The sequence below is a fragment of the Lucilia sericata genome, unplaced genomic scaffold (assembly GCF_015586225.1).
Source record: "Lucilia sericata isolate MDLA Ls3-8-SP2 unplaced genomic scaffold, ASM1558622v1 Contig000418F_arrow, whole genome shotgun sequence".
Classification (NCBI taxonomy): Eukaryota; Metazoa; Arthropoda; class Insecta; order Diptera; family Calliphoridae; genus Lucilia; species Lucilia sericata.
Genome location: NW_023994435.1, coordinates 85,975 through 105,608, shown reverse-complemented (window position 1 = coordinate 105,608; position 19,634 = coordinate 85,975). Strand labels below are relative to the sequence as shown.

The window sequence follows — 19,634 nt, the reverse complement described above, 5'->3', positions numbered from 1 at the left end:
TAAAATACATCTAGTTGTAATTGAATTCTTCAATTACAATTATTATAATTGTAATTACTATTGCTCAATTATAATTAGTTGTGATTATTGCTTTTCAATTACAATTACTTGTGATTTTTCAATTACAATTACTTGTAGTTGGTGTTTTTCAATTACAATTACTTTTAATTGAATAAAAATTGTATAATAATGGTAATGTATTACTTAATGTAGGTGTTTATTTTACTCACTTATTAGCCAACGAGACATCATTACTCCAGACATCAAACTTGACCCTCCTCGTACCAACTATACCGCACAAAACGGTGCCCGTGTGAACACCCACACGCATTTTAACACCTTCATGCCGCTGAGCATCAAAACAACGCATAGCATCTATCATACCCAAACCCATTTCCACACAACATATAGCATGATCCGGCCTAGGTTCCGGACAGCCCGATACACAATAATAACAATCACCTAGGGTAGAGATTTTCTCGCAACCATTTAACGTACATAAATCATCGAATCTTTCGAAGAGATCATTCAAAATTTCCACCAACTGTTCGGCGGTTTTCGTTGAAGACATTCGTGTAAAGCCCACAATATCGGCAAAAAGTATACTGACATTTTCCATACTATGCATGTGAAAGGGACGAAATAAAGACTTCACATCATTCGAGGGCCTCGGACGCATATAATGTGATTCGGGCTTAATGGAACCATCATTATTACCATCAATGCCTCCCTCATTCAACAACATGTCAGCAACTTTAGGCGGCATTACCGAGTGAATCATTTTCTCCTTCAATTGTTTCTCTAACTCCAGCTGACGTCTGACTAGTAAATTTTGACCCACCTTCATGAAAGTACCACGCATTCGCACCAAATTCATGACCAACACATGCAAACCCACCAAATGTACACACACATGACAAAGTATCCTTAAGAATAGAATTTTATAACTAAAATCTGCCGTCGCTCCATGCACAGCATTTCCTGCCACCACCATATGGGTAACCACCTCAAACAGTATGGTATAGCTGACGGCTATGGCCGCACTCAACCACAGCGTCATGGGTAGGGCGGTATAGATCAGCAGGACTATTTCTAAACAAATGGCAAAATGACCCAGTGGGCTAAAAGCTCGCCCTGTATATGTGAGAAATATTAGTGACGTAGCACACAATATTCCCGCCGTAATTGCGGATGTGGCTATGTGATTTGCTCGATACATATCCCAGTGTGTAAAGCATATGGCCACGATTGTTATAAGCGATATAAGAGAAAAGGAACTTGAGATAGGACGCCAAAAGTCTTCTGAACCGCCATCCACGAGGAAGTAGAAAAACCAGGCTACCGAACAGAGCAGTATGTACGAGAGAGTAAATCTAGAAAAAAGGAAAATTTTTAATTAAATTTAATTATCTTCTGGCTAATAAATACTTAAGTAAAAATGATTTTTGGTTTTTTATAAAAATTTTAAATACTTTGTTATCCTTTAAGGACACTAATGCCTTTAACAGAAATTATTCAATAAACTAAATTTTAATTTGTTTGGTTTTTCCCCCATTTTTTTGTTTTCGCTTATCTTAGCAAAACTTATAGATGAACTTTGAAAAGTCTGAAGCGTGTATTTGACATATTACATTTTTGGGATTATAAAAGAATAATTCAGTGGTTCCCAATGTTAAGAAACAGAACCCAATATAAAAAGAAATTTAACGAACGTTTCCTTTGAAATTATTTTATTTTCCTTTTAAAGAAAATTTTGCAAAAAATGTATAAAGAAATTTAACGCAATTTTTCTAAGAAAGAAAATTTAATGAAAATGTTATAAAAATAAAGTTTAAGAAAAAATGTTAATAAGAAAATAAAGAAAATTTAGAATTTTTTAATAAATTTTAACGTAAATTTATCGAAAATTTTCTATAAAAAAATTCAAGGAAAATTTTGTATACAAAGAAAAAATTTATCAAAATTTTTCTAACAAATGAATTTTTAACGAAAATTTTCTATAAAAAGAAAATTTAATGAAAATTTTCTATAAAAAGAAAATTTAATGAAAATTTTCTATAAAAAAAAAATTTAATGAAAATTTTCTATAAAAAGAAAATTTAATGAAAATTTTCTATAAAAAGAAAATTTAATGAAAATTTTCTATAAAAAGAAAATTTAATGAAAATTTTCTATAAAAAGAAAATTTAATGAAAATTTTCTATAAAAAGAAAATTTAATGAAAATTTTCTATAAAAAGAAAATTTAATGAAAATTTTCTATAAAAAGAAAATTTAATGAAAATTTTCTATAAAAAGAAAATTTAATGAAAATTTCCTATAAAAAAGAAAAATTATCTATAAAAAGAAAATTTAATGAAAATTATCTATAAAAAGAAAATTTAATGAAAATTTTCTATAAAAAGAAAATTTAATGAAAATTTTCTATAAAAAGAAAATTTAATGAAAATTTTCTATGAAAAGAAAATGTAATGAAAATTTTCTATGAAAAGAAAATTTAATGAAAATTTTCTATGAAAAGAAAATTTAATGAAAATTTTCTATAAAAAGAAAATTTAATGAAAATTTTCTATAAAAAGAAAATTTAATGAAAATTTTCAATAAAAAGAAAATTTAATGAAAATTTTCTATAAAAAGGAAATTTAATGAAAATTTTCTATAAAAAGAAAATTTAATGAAAATTTTCTATAAAAAGGAAATTTAATGAAAATTTTCTATAAATACAAAATTTAATGAAAATTTTCTATAAAAAGAAAATTTAATGAAAATTTTCTATAAAAAGAAAATTTAATGAAAATTTTCTATAAAAAGAAAATTTAATGAAAATTTTCAATAAAAAGAAAATTTAATGAAAATTTTCTATAAAAAGAAAATTTAATGAAAATTATCTATAAAAAGAAAATTTAATGAAAATTTTCTATAAAAAGAAAATTTAATGAAAATTTTCTATAAAAAGAAAATTTAATGAAAATTATCTATAAAAAGAAAATTTAATGAAAATTTTCTATAAAAAGAAAATTTAATGAAAATTTTCTATAAAAAGAAAATTTAATGAAAATTTTCTATAAAAAGAAAATTTAATGAAAATTTTCTATAAAAAGAAAATTTAATGAAAATTTTCTATAAAAAGAAAATTTAATGAAAATTTTCTATAAAAAGAAAATTTAATGAAAATTTTCTATAAAAAGAAAATTTAATGAAAATTTTCTATAAAAAGAAAATTTAATGAAAATTTTCTATAAAAAGAAAATTTAATGAAAATTTTCTATAAAAAGAAAATTTAATGAAAATTTTCTATAAAAAGAAAATTTAATGACAATTTTCTATAAAAAGAAAATTTAATGAAAATTTTCTATAAAAAGAAAATTTAATGAATATTTTCTATAAAAAGAAAATTTAATGAAAATTTTCTATAAAAAGAAAATTTAATTAAAATTTTCTATAAAAAGAAAATTTAATTAAAATTTTCTATAAAAAGAAAATTTAATTAAAATTTTCTATAAAAAGAAAATTTAATGAAAATTTTCTATAAAAAGAAAATTTAATGAAAATTTTCTATAAAAAGAAAATTTAATGAAAATTTTCTATAAAAAGAAAATAAAAAAGAAATTTAATGAAAATTTTCTATAAAAAGAAAATTTAATGAAAATTTTCTATAAAAAGAAAATTTAATGAAAATTTTCTATAAAAAGAAAATTTAATGACAATTTTCTATAAAAAGAAAATTTAATGAAAATTTTCTATAAAAAGAAAATTTAATGAATATTTTCTATAAAAAGAAAATTTAATGAAAATTTTCTATAAAAAGAAAATTTAATTAAAATTTTCTATAAAAAGAAAATTTAATTAAAATTTTCTATAAAAAGAAAATTTAATTAAAATTTTCTATAAAAAGAAAATTTAATGAAAATTTTCTATAAAAAGAAAATTTAATGAAAATTTTCTAAAAAAGAAAATTTAATGAAAATTTTCTATAAAAAGAAAATTTAATGAAAATTTTCTATAAAAAGAAAATTTAATGAAAATTATCTATAAAAAGAAAATTTAATGAAAATTATCTATAAAAGGAAAATTTAATGAAAATTTAAAAAAAAAGAAAATTTAATGAACATTTTCTATAAAAAGAAATTTAATGAAAATTTTCTATAAAAAGAAATTTTAATGAAAATTTTCTTTAAAAAGAAAATTTAATGAAAATTTTCTATAAAAAGAAAATTTAATGAAATTTTTCTATAAAAAGAAAATTAATGAGAATTTTCTATAAGAAGAAAATTTAATGAAAATTTTTTACAAAAAGAAAATTTAACGAAAATTTCCTATGAAAAGAAACCTTAATGAAAATTTTCTATAAAAAGAAAATTTAATGAAAATTTTCTATAAAAAGAAAATTTAATGAAAATTTTCTATAAAAAGAAAATTTAATGAAAATTTTCTATAAAAAGAAAATTTAATGAAAATTTTCTATAAAAAGAAAATTACGAAAATTTTCTATAAAAAGAAAATTTAATGAAAATTTTCTATAAAAAGAAAATTTAATGAAAATTTTCTATAAAAAGAAAATTACGAACATTTTCTAAAAAAAGAAATTTATGGAAAAATTTCTAAAAAAGAAAAAAATTATTAAAAATTGTCTATAAAGAAGAAAATTTCACGAAATTTTTTTTGGGGTGAGATTCACGCAAAATTTAAAAGCAATTAGATTAAAAAAAATATTGTTCTAACAATTCAAACTACTATTAAACTTAGCGCTGTTCGTTAATAACAAATCCTTTTTAGAGCAAACACGTGCGCAAACATAATCTGTTTCATTATAAACATTTGCAATCATTCACTGTGTTTGCTTTTTAACACATTTTGCTGAGTTATTATTACTAATTAAGTGCAATTAAAACTTCTTTAATAAGTTGCTGTTCGAAGCTGAGAAAAACTCTATTAAAAGCGTTTTGCAGCAAGGAAAAGTATAAAATTTCTAGAGATTAATTTAAGTGTGTGTGTATGCGCTTGTGAAAATAATGAAAAAAGTTGTATTAGAAATATGTACGTGTAGTTGTAAATGTAATTAAAAAAGAAATTGTTCAACACCACAAAAATCGATAATTTTCAGTATTTAATATTTATTACAGATATGTATGTAGTTTAGTTAGTATGAAAAATGTGTTTAAGTAATTTACGTTGTTAATTAGAGAAAATATAGGAAAATTGGTGTATTTCTACAATAAACATAAATTTATTTCAATGTGCTTTAAATAACCTTTAATTTGTAAGAATATGCCCTTTGTTTACATGAATATGTTGCAAGTATTAGGTCAATTATTTACTAGTAATTTCTAACTATTTATATAACAAACTCCATTATAATGGTGGCTACAACAATAAAATTGTTAAGTCTATCTAAAAATCATTAAAGTAGATTTCCTAAACCATAAACACTTATTCACTTTGTTGTTTGTTTGTTTTTAAATGATTATCTCATTATTACTAAATACAGTTAGTAAGCATATACATACATTCATATGTTTGTATGAAATCATGTTATTTGAGTAAAACTTTGTTATAAAACATTAGTTTAATGCGGTCATAATGATTGTTTGTCGTCAACTTTAATGACAAATACGTGTAGAACAATTAGAAGTTATTTTGCTTTCTATTCAACGTAATGAGAACAGCATAGAAAAAGTAGAAAGAGGATATGTGTTTTAGAAGGAAAAAACATTTTTCAGTGGCTCATTGGAGACTATAAGGGGACATTATTCGATTGAACGTTAAATGTCATATCACATGGGAATTTGTATGTGTGTTATTTTATATAATTATAATTGTCCTAAAAATATATTTAATCGTTTGTGATAAAAAATGAAAATGTTTAATGTTTAGAAAAATTGGAGATCATTAAGTTGCTTTTTTTTGATAAGGATCACTTTTTGATTAATTGAATTTCTATTTTGAAAATTTTCTATAAAAGGAGAATTTATCGAAAATTTATAAAGAATACAATTAATTGAAAATTGTTCATAGAAAGAAAATTTAACGAGAAAATAATATGAAAATTCAACAAATATTTGCTATAAAAGAAAATTTATGGAATATTCTCTACAAAAATAAAACTTAACGAATAATTTCTATAGAAAGAATATTTATCCAAAATTTTCTTTAAAGTGGAAATTTGTCGACCATATTCTTAAAAAGAAAATTTATAGAAATTGTTCTATTAGGAGAACATTTATTGAAAGTTTTCTATAAAAAAAACAGTTTTAGAAAATTTTCAATAAAAAATAATATTTAGAAAAAAAATTTCATTAAATTGAAAATATTGAAATAAAAAGAATTTCAATTTCTATAAAGAAGAAAATTTGTCGAACATTTTATTAAAAGAAAAAAGATTTTTTAATAAGAAGAAAATTGATCGAAAAATTTTTATAAAAAAGAAAATTTATAGAAAATTTTTGTATAAAAAAGAAAATAATCGAAAATTTCTATAAAGAAGAAAATTTATCAAAAATTTTCTATAAAGAAGAAAATTTACCAAATATTTTCTTTTTAAAAAAATGATCGAAAATTTTTAATAAATAAGAAAATTTATAGAAAATTTTCTACAAAAAAGAAAATTTATCGAAAATTTTAGGTTAGGTTGATAAGAGGATGAAATTACATCAAATCCGAAGAAGTACACCTAGGGCACTATCGGTCCGATGTTTAGAAACTCAGTTTCCTGGACGTAAATCCTAAGGGTCACCCCATAGGATCATTGTAGTTCTACCCACGGTTTCATTATTCCAGGAGACCTTGTAGGGTTCTCTCACCTATAATTTTAAATTTCTATTGGTCCGATGTTTAGAAACTCAGTTTCCAGGACGTAAATCCTAAGGGTCACCCCATAGGATCTTTGTAGTTCTACCCACGGTTTCATTATTCCAGGAGACCTTATAGGTTACTCTCACCTATAATTTTAAATTTCGTTCGTCAGGTTAACTACCTCGAGCTCCCTTCTCTTTAAAGCTACTACATTCGCTCTTTCATTGCCGACTACTCCCGAGTGGCCTAGGTATGATGTGAACCTTACCTCTGCATGAGTATTCGGTTAGAGCTTATATAGTCTTAGATTTAACCCTTTCCGTGGTTTTGTCGAATATATTCGACATTACGATAGACTCTGTTTTTAAGCATTTTTTTGGTATAATATTTAACTTTAGTTTTAATTTTTTTCTCTAAGATGAAAATGAAGACTTTATTATATTTATAATTAAGATTTCGAAAGATCTTCCGTATTTTAAAAGTATTTAAAAATCAGATTTTAAGAAATTGTACTTATGACTACTTTTTAAAAGGAGCTTTTTAACAACGTTTAAAAAACAGCTTCATTTAATGGCCAAAAAAATCGTATTTTAGGAGATCGGACTATGCAGATTTAAATTGTATTGTATTGAAAGAAGTTTAAGAAGACATTTTACAAAAAAAAAAAATTCATAAAAAATATTGGTGGTACTTTTTGGAGACTATTTTTCGAATGCCGAATATATTCGACATTTAACTTTGACCTTCTATAACTCACTAGGGAAAACTTAAATTCAAAAAATATTATTTTTCCCGGATTCAGCATACCCAAATTATCTTAAATATAAGTTTTCAAGTTTTTTTCTAGACATAAATTATTTTTGACCCTGAAAGGTTTAACTTTACTTGCCTAAAATTACGAGCTGTTCGGCTGTAAGTGCCGCTTCAAATCTTATATATGCATGTTTCAATGGGTTGAATATCTAGCATTGTTTCCAGTGCCTTGGTTGACGTAAGTATAATTACACATTTATAAAGCCAATAGTAGGACTAAGGCCCCATTTCATGCCTATGGTTCTTCTACATAGCGCCCAGCAACGATGTGCCTTGTTAATCCTTTCCTCTATGTGGAGTCTCCAGGATTACACCGAAGTAATTAACTCTGTCTGTCACCGGTATCTTCTTGCCCAGGAAACAGGGTTAAATATACTCAGAAATTTTTGTATTTCTTATGAAAAGACACATTTGCGTCTTCGACGGGTTAACATTGAGGACTCTAGATTGAGCCAAGCTCAATACCGTGTTCCTTTCCCCTTAGAAGTATTATCTGCATAGCAGACAGATCTAAATCCTTTCACGGTTAGGCTCCTTAGGAGGCTAAAGGGGACAAAATTTCGCCCTGTGGTGTACCGCAAAATACCCTTTTCCTGATGGCCATATCATACATCTTTCAGCTTATCCAACTGTTCCTTAGCACCGGTTGCTGCGTAACTGGATCAACATAAAACTGGTCTAAGGATTCGAAAGGAGTATCAGTGTATTGTTGAAGGCGCGTGTATAGAGTTTACTATCGAAGGATTCACCTATATAGTGGACAACTTCATTAAACACCGTTTCTACTGATCGTCCCTTTACATAAGCATGTTGCTTATATTTGATTTCTATCTGGTATACTGCTTTTAACCATACTATCGATTATCCGTTCTTATCGGTCAAATCGAAAATTTTCTATAAAAAATAAAATTTATCGAAAATTTTCTATAGAAACAAAAATGTATGGAAAATTTTCTATAAAAAAGAAAATTTATGGAAAATTTTCTACAAAAAAGAAAATTTATCGAAAATTTCCATAAAGAAGAAAATTTTATCGAATTAAAAAATTACTAAAAAGAATATTTTGAATGTTTATAAATTTCTATTCTTATCTTTTTCCATATTTTTTAAATAAAAATATTATCACACTCATTAATAGTATTTTCTCTCATGACGGCACAAAATACGCCATTAACAGGATACACATTTGAAAAAAATCCATATAAATATCTCACAATTTTATTTTCTTAAAATTTTGTTTAATAAACATAGCGAATTTTTTTTTTTGCAAATAAAAAAATTATGACATAAACAATATTTGCTAATAAAGCAATAATTTTTTTCGACAATAATTTAATTGATGATTATTTTTGTTAATAAATAAGAAAACCATTAACTAGATTATTTATATATATTGACGGCTTTGTTTACTTCCTTTGGTAAATATAAACAAAACAAAAAAAAATTATTCGAAAATATGGCCCTGAAAAATTATTTGTAAGAAATCTTAACCTAAATAAACATCATCATATGGCCACTAATGAACCGAGACATTGAATGGAAAAAGAAAAGTATAAGAAAAGTTTACTAGACCTTGAATTTTTGAAGTTGATTGTAATTTGAAATGAAAAGAGAAAGAAATTGTAGAGAAACTAAATAAAGTTTGTAATGCCACAAAAGATTTCAAAATTTATCATTTGTTTGTTATAATTTCTTGAGAAAACTTTCATTCTATTCTTATGAAGATGTTAGGAATTTGAATGTTTAATATGTATACCACAGGAAACCTACCCCAACCGACTAAATATTGTCGTTTGCAGCTTAATGTTTCAACTTTTTAGAAAATTTACTAAATATCGATTTAAGTTTTAATGTTTATTGCACATAAAACAACATTAGTTTAAAAGTGAGAATATTTGTGTATCTTAGTTATATGAGAACTTTAAAGGAATGTAAACTAAAAACAATTTTCGATAAATTAGCATTTTATGGGAAATATTCGATACATTTTGTTTTAACAGAAGATTTCCGATCAAGTTTCTTTTTATAGATAATTTTTGTTAACATTTCTTTTTATAGAAGGTTTTTGTTTCAAATTCGTTCTAACAGAACGTCTTTGATAAATTTTCTTTTTAAAGAAATTTTTTGATAAGTTTTTTCTGATAGAAAATTTTCGATAAATTTCTATTTTATAAAAAATTTTTCATACATTCTTTTTTAAAATAATTTTTTTTTTAATTTTCTTTTTATTACTTTTCCTTTTTATTAAACATTTTCGATACATTTTCTGTTTAAAGCTCATCTTTGAAAAGTTTCTTTTTATAGAAATAAATTTTCTTTTTTAAAGAAAATTTTCGATAAATTTTCTTTTTATAGAAGATTTTCGATTAATTTTCTTTTTATATAAAATTTTCGATTCATTTTATTTTTATAGAAAATTTTCGATTAATTTTCTTTTTATAGAAAATTTTCGATTAATTTTCCTTTTATAGAAAATTTTAGATTAATTTTCTTTTTATAGAAAATTTTCGATTCATTTTCTTTTTATAAAAAATTTTCGATTCATTTTCTTTTTATAGAAAATTTTCGATTAATTTTCTTTTTATAGAAAATTTTCGATTAATTTTCTTTTTATAGAAAATTTTCGATTAATTTTCTTTTTATAGAAAATTTTCGATTAATTTTCTTTTTATTTCGATAAATTTAGTTTTTTATAGAAAATTTTCTATAAATTTTGTTTTTAATAGAAAATTTTCGATAAATTTTGTTTTTTATAGAAAATTTTCGATAAATTTTCTTTTTTATAGAAAATTTTCGATAAATTTTCCTTTTTATATAAATTTTTCGAAAAAATTTCTTTTTTATATAAATTTTTCGAAAATTTTTTTTTTATATAAATTTTTCGAAAATTTTCCCTTTTTATAGGAAATATTCGATACATTTTGTTTTAACAGAAGATTTCCGATCAAGTTTCTTTTTATAGATAATTTTTGTTAACATTTCTTTTTATAGAAGGTTTTTGTTTCAAATTCGTTCTAATAGAACGTCTTTGATAAAATTTCTTTTTAAAGAAATTTTTTGATAAGTTTTTTCTGATAGAAAATTTTCGATAAATTTCTATTTTATAAAAAATTTTTCATACATTCTTTTTTAAAATAATTTTTTTTTTTAATTTTCTTTTTATTACTTTTCCTTTTTATTAAACATTTTCGATACATTTTCTGTTTATAGCTCATCTTTGAAAAGTTTCTTTTTATAGAAATAAATTTTCTTTTTTAAAGAAAATTTTCGATAAATTTTCTTTTTATAGAAGATTTTCGATTAATTTTCTTTTTATATAAAATTTTCGATTCATTTTATTTTTATAGAAAATTTTCGATTAATTTTCTTTTTATAGAAAATTTTCGATTAATTTTCCTTTTATAGAAAATTTTCGATTAATTTTCTTTTTATAGAAAATTTTCGATTCATTTTCTTTTTATAAAAAATTTTCGATTAATTTTCTTTTTATAGAAAATTTTCGATTAATTTTCTTTTTATAGAAAATTTTTGATTAATTTTCTTTTTATAGAAAATTTTTGATTAATTTTCTTTTTATAGAAAATTTTCGATTAATTTTTTTTTTTATAGAAAATTTTCGATTAATTTTCTATAAAAAGGAAACTTTCTATAAAAAGGGAAAATTTTCGAAAAATTTATATAAAAAAGAAAAATTTTCGCAAAATTTATATAAAAAAGAAATTTTTTCGAAAAATTTATATAAAAAGGAAAATTTATCGATATATTTTCCTTTTTATAGAAAGTTTTCGATAAATTTTCTTTTTCATAGAAAATTTTCGATAAATTTTCCTTTTCATAGAAATTTTTCGATTAATTTTCATTTTATAGAACATTTTCAATTAAATTTCTTTTTAAAGAAAATTTTCAGAAATTTTTTTTTATAGAAAATTTTCGATAAATTGTCTTTCTATAGAATATTTTCCATAAATTTTCTTTTTTATAGAAAATTTTTGATAAATTTTCTTTTTTATAGAAAATTTTCAATAAATTTTTCTTTTTTATCGACAATTTTCGATAAATTTTCTTTTTTATGGAAAATTTTCTTTTTTTATAGAAAATTTTAGATAAATTTTCTTTTTTATACAAAATTTCCGATAAATTTTTCTTTTTATAAAAAATTTTCGATAATTTTTTCTTTTTATATAAATTGTTTTTTTATAGAAAATTATTGATAAATTTTTTTTTAGAAAATTTTCGCTGAATTTTAATTTTTGTAAAAAATTTTCGATGAATTTTCTTATTATTAAAACTTTTCTATGGATTTTCTTTTTACAGAAAATTTTCGATAAGTTTATAAATTTAGCAATTTTTTTTTTACAAAATTTTTGATAAATTTTTCTCTTACTGAAACATTTTTCGTAAATTCGAATTTATATTCTTCCTTTTTTTCAAAAAGATTTCATACTTTGTGCAACAGCTTACATATATATATGGGTATAAAAGAAAATCGTATATATTGTTTGCAACAAGCCATTTTTCAGCATTAATGTTAACTTTATAACTTAACTTTCAATGCATGTTGTTAAAGTTGTTGTTATTGCTTGTATATGCACACAGTGCTTAAGTTTTGTTGCACACACACACACACACACATACACATACACACACACATGTTTATAACTATGCCACACATGCACTAATAATTCTAATCTCTGGTGTTCTGTTCCATTTTTTTATTAGTTTTTCTAACAAAATAACGAAACTAAACAAATGCCAACGACCTCCTGATGTTTTGTAAAAATTGCAAACACGCAGAGTAGTGCAGTACTGAGTATCGCGTAACAAAAACAATATAAGTGGAAAACAACAATGTTAAACTAGTATGGAGAAAAAAAGGAAAACAACCATAAACTACAACTATAGGAAAAACAACTTGTTCTTATAGATGGAAATGTACGAGTAGATTGTATGTGTTTAATAAATGCTTTCGGTGGTGGTTATTGGTTTACATACTGCAGTCATAACAATTGTAAAAAATATCCTTTAACATGGACAACAAACTTTGCCATAGCACTAACAAACTTAGGTGCAACATAAAATATTGTAAAGCCAATATTCTAGGAAAACATGTGCTAATAATAACACACATATTGTTAAGAGATAGAGAGAGTAGTCTGAACATTTTCCTTCTAATATTAAAATCTTTGATTTAAACACAAGCAGTAAAAATAAGAAAAAAAACTTTGGAATAATTTTTAAAGTTCGAAATAATACTAAAATCTTTTCCTATATGATTAAAAAAAAAACAACTTTTCAGTCTGACCTCTTATTTACATCCCCCTAGTTACAGTGCGTTTGTCTTGTAGTTTCATTATTGTTTGTTGCGTTTCCTTATTTTCATTTTGGCCTACAGTTGAAAAGTCATTAAAGCATGCAACAACTTTTTTGATGGTATTTTTTTTCCTTTTCATTTTGTGTACAATAAAACCACGTTAGTGGCATTAAAATTACTTTTTTTTTCGTTGTTAACCATAACACTATAATAAACTATGTTCCCTTATAACTTGCTACACATTGTGGTTGTTGTTAAACCAAAAAAACTTTCATCTCTAATAAACTCGTTAACTTACCTGTATCTCATTCGTACATGCGAAAATACACTTGTTTGATATTGGCCCTCCAATACGGCTGAATCGAATTTAGGATCTAGCCAGGAATTAGAAGCAGCACGTTCAAAGGCTACGGGTAACATGACGCTGCAGCAGGAATGACGACGTCCCGTTTGACTTAAATAGGTTTGTATGTGTGGTGCTAAAGCGATTTGTATGTCATCGGTGGAATTGTTACGACTGTCATTGGCTAAAACACCGGGTGGCATGGCGGTAAAGCTGACTGATTGTCGACGCGACTACAATAAAAGAAGAGAAGAAACATTAAGAAAACTTGTTAAAGAAAAGCTATTAATAGTTTGTTTTTATATGTTTAGAATGTTAGTACATTAAACGTATGACATACGATATATTTATTGTTATTGCTCATACGCTGTGCTGGTTTAAAGTTATAATTTATTACTCATACGTGAGGTGGTTGAGTTTTTTTATATGAATTAGTTAAATTTTTGTACTTAAGCTATTTTTATGATTAAACAAAAAGGCAATATTTTTTATAGAAAATTTTCGATAAATTTTGTTTTTATAGAAAATTTTCGATAAATTTTCTGTTTTATAGAAAATTGTTCATAAATTTTCTGTTTTATAGAAAACTTTTGATAAATTTTCTTTTTTACATATTTATAGAAAATTTTCGATAAATTTTCTCTTTTATAGAAAATTTTAGATAAATTTTCTTTTTTGGAGAAAATGTTCGATAAATTTTCTCTTTCTATATAGAAAATTTTCGATAAATTTTCCTTTTTAGAGAAAATTTTCGATAAAGTTTCTTTTTTAGAGAAAATTTTCGATATATTTTCTTTTTTAGAGAAAATTTTTGATATATTTTCTTTTTTATAGAAAATTTTCGATAAATTTTCTTTTTTAGAGAAAATTTTCGATATATTTTCTTTTTTACAGAAAATTTACGATATATTTTCTTTTTTACAGAAAATTTTCGATAAATTTTCCTTTTTAGAGAAAATTTTCGATACATTTTCTTTTTTATAGAAAATTTTCTATATATTTTCTTTTTTATAGAAAATTTTCGATACATTTTCTTTTTTATAGAAAATTTTCGATAAATTTTCTTTTTTAGAGAAAATTTTCGATATATTTTCTTTTTTATAGAAAATTTTCGATATATTTTCTTTTTTATAGAAAATTTTCCATATATTTTCTTTTTTATAGAAAATTTTCGATAAATTTTCTTTTTTAGAGAAAATTTTCGATAAATTTTCTTTTTTAGGGAAAATTTTCGATATATTTTCTTTTCTATAGAAAATTTTCGATATATTTTCTTTTTTATAGAAAATTTTCGATAAATATCTTCTTTTATATCGATTTTATAGAATTTTCTCTTTTATAGAAAATTTTCGATAAATTGCCTTTAAAATTTTTTATAAATTTTCTCTTTTTATAGAAAATTTTCGATAAGTTTTCTCTTTTTATAGAAAATTTTCGATAAGTTTTCTCTTTTTTAGAAAATTTTCGATAAGTTTTCTCTTTTTTAGAAAATTTTCGATAAATTTTCTTTATAGAAAATTTTCTTTTATGGAAAATTTTCGATAAATTTTCTTTTATAGAAATTTTTTGATAAATTTCCTTTTATAGAAAATTTTCGATAAATTTCCTTTTATAAAAAATTTTCGATAAATTTCCTTTTATACAATTTTCGATAAATTTCCTTTTATAGAAAATTTTCGATAAATTTCCTTTTATAGAAAATTTTCGATAAATTTCCTTTTATAGAAAATTTTCGATAAATTTCCTTTTATAGAAAATTTTCGATAAATTTCCTTTTATAGAACATTTTCGATAAATTTCCTTTTATAGAAAATTTTCAAAAAATTTCCTTTTATAGAAAATTTTCGATAAATTTCCTTTTATAGAAAATTTTCGATAAATTTCCTTTTATAGAAAATTTTCGATAAATTTCCTTTTATAGAAAATATTCGATAAATTTCCTTTTATAGAAAATTTTTGATAAATTTTCTTTTTATAGAAAATTTTATTCATAGATATCTTTTTGGTGGAAATTTTGGACAAAAGTTCTATTTTATATGTAAAATGTTTTCGATAAATTTTCTATTTATAGAATAACCAACATTTTAATTCATTTTCCAAAAATTTGCTGTAAAAATTGACCCAATTAATTTTGCTCTTATTTTTCTTATTTTTCTTACTTTTAATTACACAAAATTTTAATTATTTTTTGTTTTGTTTGCAACACAGTAATTTCAGCTTATATGGCTGAGAGATCAAACCAATTAAAAACTATAAATATGTCCTTATAATTTTGATTTCCTAGGCACTACTTTTATAGGGAACATTATGTTGCTACATAATGCTGTTGCATCAAAATGTTAGGTATTATTCTATAAAACTCTTGAACAAATACTAGCTTATGTAAGTATGTGTGTTATCCAATTTAAATAGAAATTTTATATAAAGAAACAATTGATTTGTGAACACATACATTGCTTTTGAAAAAAAAACGTTTAATTTGTTTTTGCTGAAAATTTATGAACAAATTGAGAATTTAAATTATTAGTTTTATGTATTTAATATCTTTATGTTATCAGCGCATTTTTAGCTTTAAGCTGATTTCCCTTTTTCGCAACATCCACACAAAACAATTAATGCTTTTAGTCATTTAGATGACCATAAGTATTGTCCTTGACCATGTGTATTTTGTAGTTTTATCATGATTTCAACATTTTATTTATCTCAACATATTCTTCGTTTTAATAAAAATCTTTTAAAATAGTTATTGGATTGCCTTGTAAAGTGCTTTAAGCAATTTAGGTTTGTGTGAACTAAAGAGAAATATTAAAGTGCAATAAAGAAAAAAATACTTTTCTCACAATTTAATGGTTTTAATATTGGACACGTATATATATTTTATAAAGTCCTTACAGATTCTTCTGTACTCAAACTTAAAACTTAACCGGTTTTGTTTAGTTACATTAAATGCCCTTTAATACTTTGATAAACTTTTAATATCTAAAATGTAAAATTCATTTTATACAAGATTTACCAAGAATTCATTTCATTCTTTGACATGGAAATAAACTTTTAATACTATTCTACATCTTAATAATTATTTTCAACATAATTGCAAAAAAACAAAAAAAAAAACTTTCCGTTATGGTACTTTAACCACAAGTTTTTCTTAAACTTGGTACCCCACATCACTTCGTGTACTACTATATTCATATACACTCATACATACATATATATATGTACATTAGAGTGCTCCAAGCTTGTATGAAGGAAAAAAAATTTTATCCGACAGGCCGTCCCCCCCTCTGGAATTGTTCTATGGGTTGTAAAACTATGTCATGCAAAAAATTAGGCTGATAGGATAACGTTAACAGGTGCCGCAACGGCTCAGAAGTTTCCAAGTGCATTTACAAGGGGAAAAAATCGATTTTTTTCAGTTTTTGCTCAAATTTTGCAACTTAATAAAAAACTTTGCACTTTATTGTAAAGGAATCGTAATGTGCACAGAATAAGCATTTCAGAAAGATATAAAACACAAAAATTGGTTGAAAATTTTTAAAGTTATTGCAAATTCCCCAGGCCATTAACGTGTCTCACAGCACATGAATTCGAAATGTGACAAAAAAATTAAAATTTTTTAGGACATATTGTAAAAAAACCATTTTGTTACTTAAAATATACTAAAAATTACTTGAATACTAGCTTTTGTCCTTATACGATAACGCAAACTTGTTCTCAGCTATGGTCAAATAAGTTTGATTTTTTCAACGGCCGTTTCAAATCTCCAATTTCAGTTTTTTTGAAACTTTGTTAAACAAATTTTAAAATTTTTAGAAGATCTCATGGGAATTTATGGACAATAGATAAGGGAATAAAACGGTAAAAAATTAGATCAATAATTCTTACAGTTTAGCTGTACCTGCGATTTGAACTCGGCGGATTTCGGGAAAATCGCATTTTTTTGTAATATATTAGAGAATACGTATTAATTTTTTACTGTTGTACATTTTAAACAAAGTATTTTCAGAGTATTATAGACCAGATAATATAAAATATATATTCCAAGTTTTATTTAAATCGGACATTCTTAACCCATAAAATGTGGAGTTCAAAGGTTAAATTTTGCTATATTTGGGAATTCTCAGTGCACCATATTAAAATATTATTTATTTGTTGGCCATATTTACCAAAAATTACTGGAATTTATCGTATAAAGTCCGATATTTAAAATAGAGTGAAAAAAAGGTAAATTAACACTTTAAGGCACTTGGGAACAATTTAACACAAAAGTTCAAAAATTTGAAAAAGCACTATCCATTTGAATAAAGCTCTATATAATTAGAGAAATAGCAGAAATATAACAAAAACGTATATATTAAGTATAAAAAATTATACTTTAACCCTTTTCGACTATGGAGTAAACTATAGGTGTACATTTTTAAAAGAAAAATTTTGTTTTTAAAACTGATAATTTATGTAGTCCATTTTTTCGGACCATTTTCGACATAATATGTCTAAAAATACAAACTTTATAGGTTCAAAAAGGGTTAATTCATAAGTTTTTATACCTAATATATATTTTTTTGTTTTATTTATGTTATTCCTCTAATTATATAGAGCATTATTCAAATGGATAGTGTTTTTACGATTTTTTGATCTTCGGGGTTAAATTTTTCCCATGTGTTTTAAAGGGTTAATTTTACTTTTTTTCGCTGCTATTTTAAACATAAGACTTTATACTAAAAATTCAAGTCATCTTTATTAAATATGACCGACAAATACATAATATTTCGATATGGTACACTGAGAATTCCCAAATATAGCAAAATTTGACCTTTGAACTCCACATTTTATGGGTTAAGAATGTCCGAATTGAATAAAACTTGGAATATATATTTTATATTATCTGGTCTATAATACGCTGAAAATACTTTGTTTAAAATGTACAACAGTAAAAAATTAATACGTATTCTCTAATATATTACAAAAAAATGCGATTTTCCCGAAATCCGCCGAGTTCAAATCGCAGGTACAGCTAAACTGTAAGAATTATTGATCTAATTTTTTTACCGTTTTATTCCCTTATCTATTGTCCATAAATCCCCATGAGATCTTCTAAAAATTTTAAAATTTGTTTAACAAAGTTTCAAAAAAACTGAAATTGGAGATTTGAAACGGCCGTTGAAAAATTCAAACTTTTTTAACCATAGCTGAGAACAAGTTTGCGTTATCGTATAAAGACAAAAGCTAACATTCTAGTTATTATAGATATATTTTAAGTAACAAAATGTTTTTTTACAATATTTCCTAAAAAATGTTAATTTTTTTGTCACATTTCGAATTCATGTGCTGTGAGACACGTTAATGGTCTGGGGAATTTGCAATAACTCTGAAAGTTTTCAACCAATATTTATGTTTTATATCTTTCCGAAAAGCTTATTATGTGTACATTGCGATTCCATCACAATACATTGTAAAGTTTATTATTAAGTGGCAAAATTTTAGCAAAAACTGAAAAAAATCGATTTTTTCCCCTTGTAAATGCACTTGGAAACTTTAGTGCCGTTGCGGCACCTGTTAACGTTATCCTATCAGCCTAATTTTTTGTATGACATAGTTTTACAACCCATAGAACAATTCTAGAGGGGGGGACGGGCAAAATTCGTAACTTCGTTTTTTTGGAGCACTCTAATGTACATCCACAAGTACTGTTAGAAGTGCATACTTGTTAAACGGAAAAAATCTTAACATTTGCACAGTGTTGCTTCCTCAAGCCAATATTTTAAGTGTTTTTTCCTCTCTTAGTTTTTATATTCTTTATACAGTGATACTGGTATCATGAGTTTTTGCTGATGTTTGTTATAATCACAAATTATGATTTTTTAAACATCATGATATTGGATGTAAAATATTTCCTTATTTTTTTAAAACTTGAAAAGGATAAAAGTACTAAAGAACTTAATACTTTTACCAAATTATAGCATGGGCCGGTATTAAACCCAAGCCATCCTATAGAAAGATTCTTCAAACACGAGTTTCGTTTTGTAGAAAAAAATTATTAAAATCTTAAGAGTTGGATAAAGCTCCCAAAAAAAAAAACTTCTAATGACTCTAAAGCTTAACAACTAAGAGAAATGTATTCAGCTGTGTTATATAAAAAATATAACGCAGTTTTTTTGTTTAATATCTTTTTTTAATTTAATTTGTCCAAAAAGTTCGAATTCATTTATATAGTTTTCCCATCCCTGATTTCTGCTGTAAACAGTGACAAATCTTGTTAAGAATAAAAACAAAACAACAAAGATATTGTTGTTTTTAGCCGTGAAAGGAGGATCAAATCTGAGGAAATATACCTAGGTCTCCACCGGGCCTAATTTCGCTCCCTTACCAGTACATC

At 23.8% G+C, this 19,634-nt stretch overlaps 1 protein-coding gene across 3 annotated transcripts in view; it reads right to left on the bottom strand.

Moving 5' to 3' along the window:
• The window catches only part of LOC119604677 (adenylate cyclase type 9), a 97,739-nt gene that overhangs the window by 7,165 nt on the left and 70,940 nt on the right, over positions 1-19,634 (bottom strand). For all 3 annotated transcript variants that reach the window (XM_037957450.1, XM_037957451.1, XM_037957453.1), the window contains exons 2-3: positions 13,214-13,491; positions 231-1,373 (exon numbers count right to left, since the gene is read on the bottom strand). In XM_037957450.1, coding sequence (XP_037813378.1) covers positions 231-1,373; positions 13,214-13,491 — 1,421 coding nt within the window. The remainder of the gene's footprint in view (positions 1-230; positions 1,374-13,213; positions 13,492-19,634) is intronic.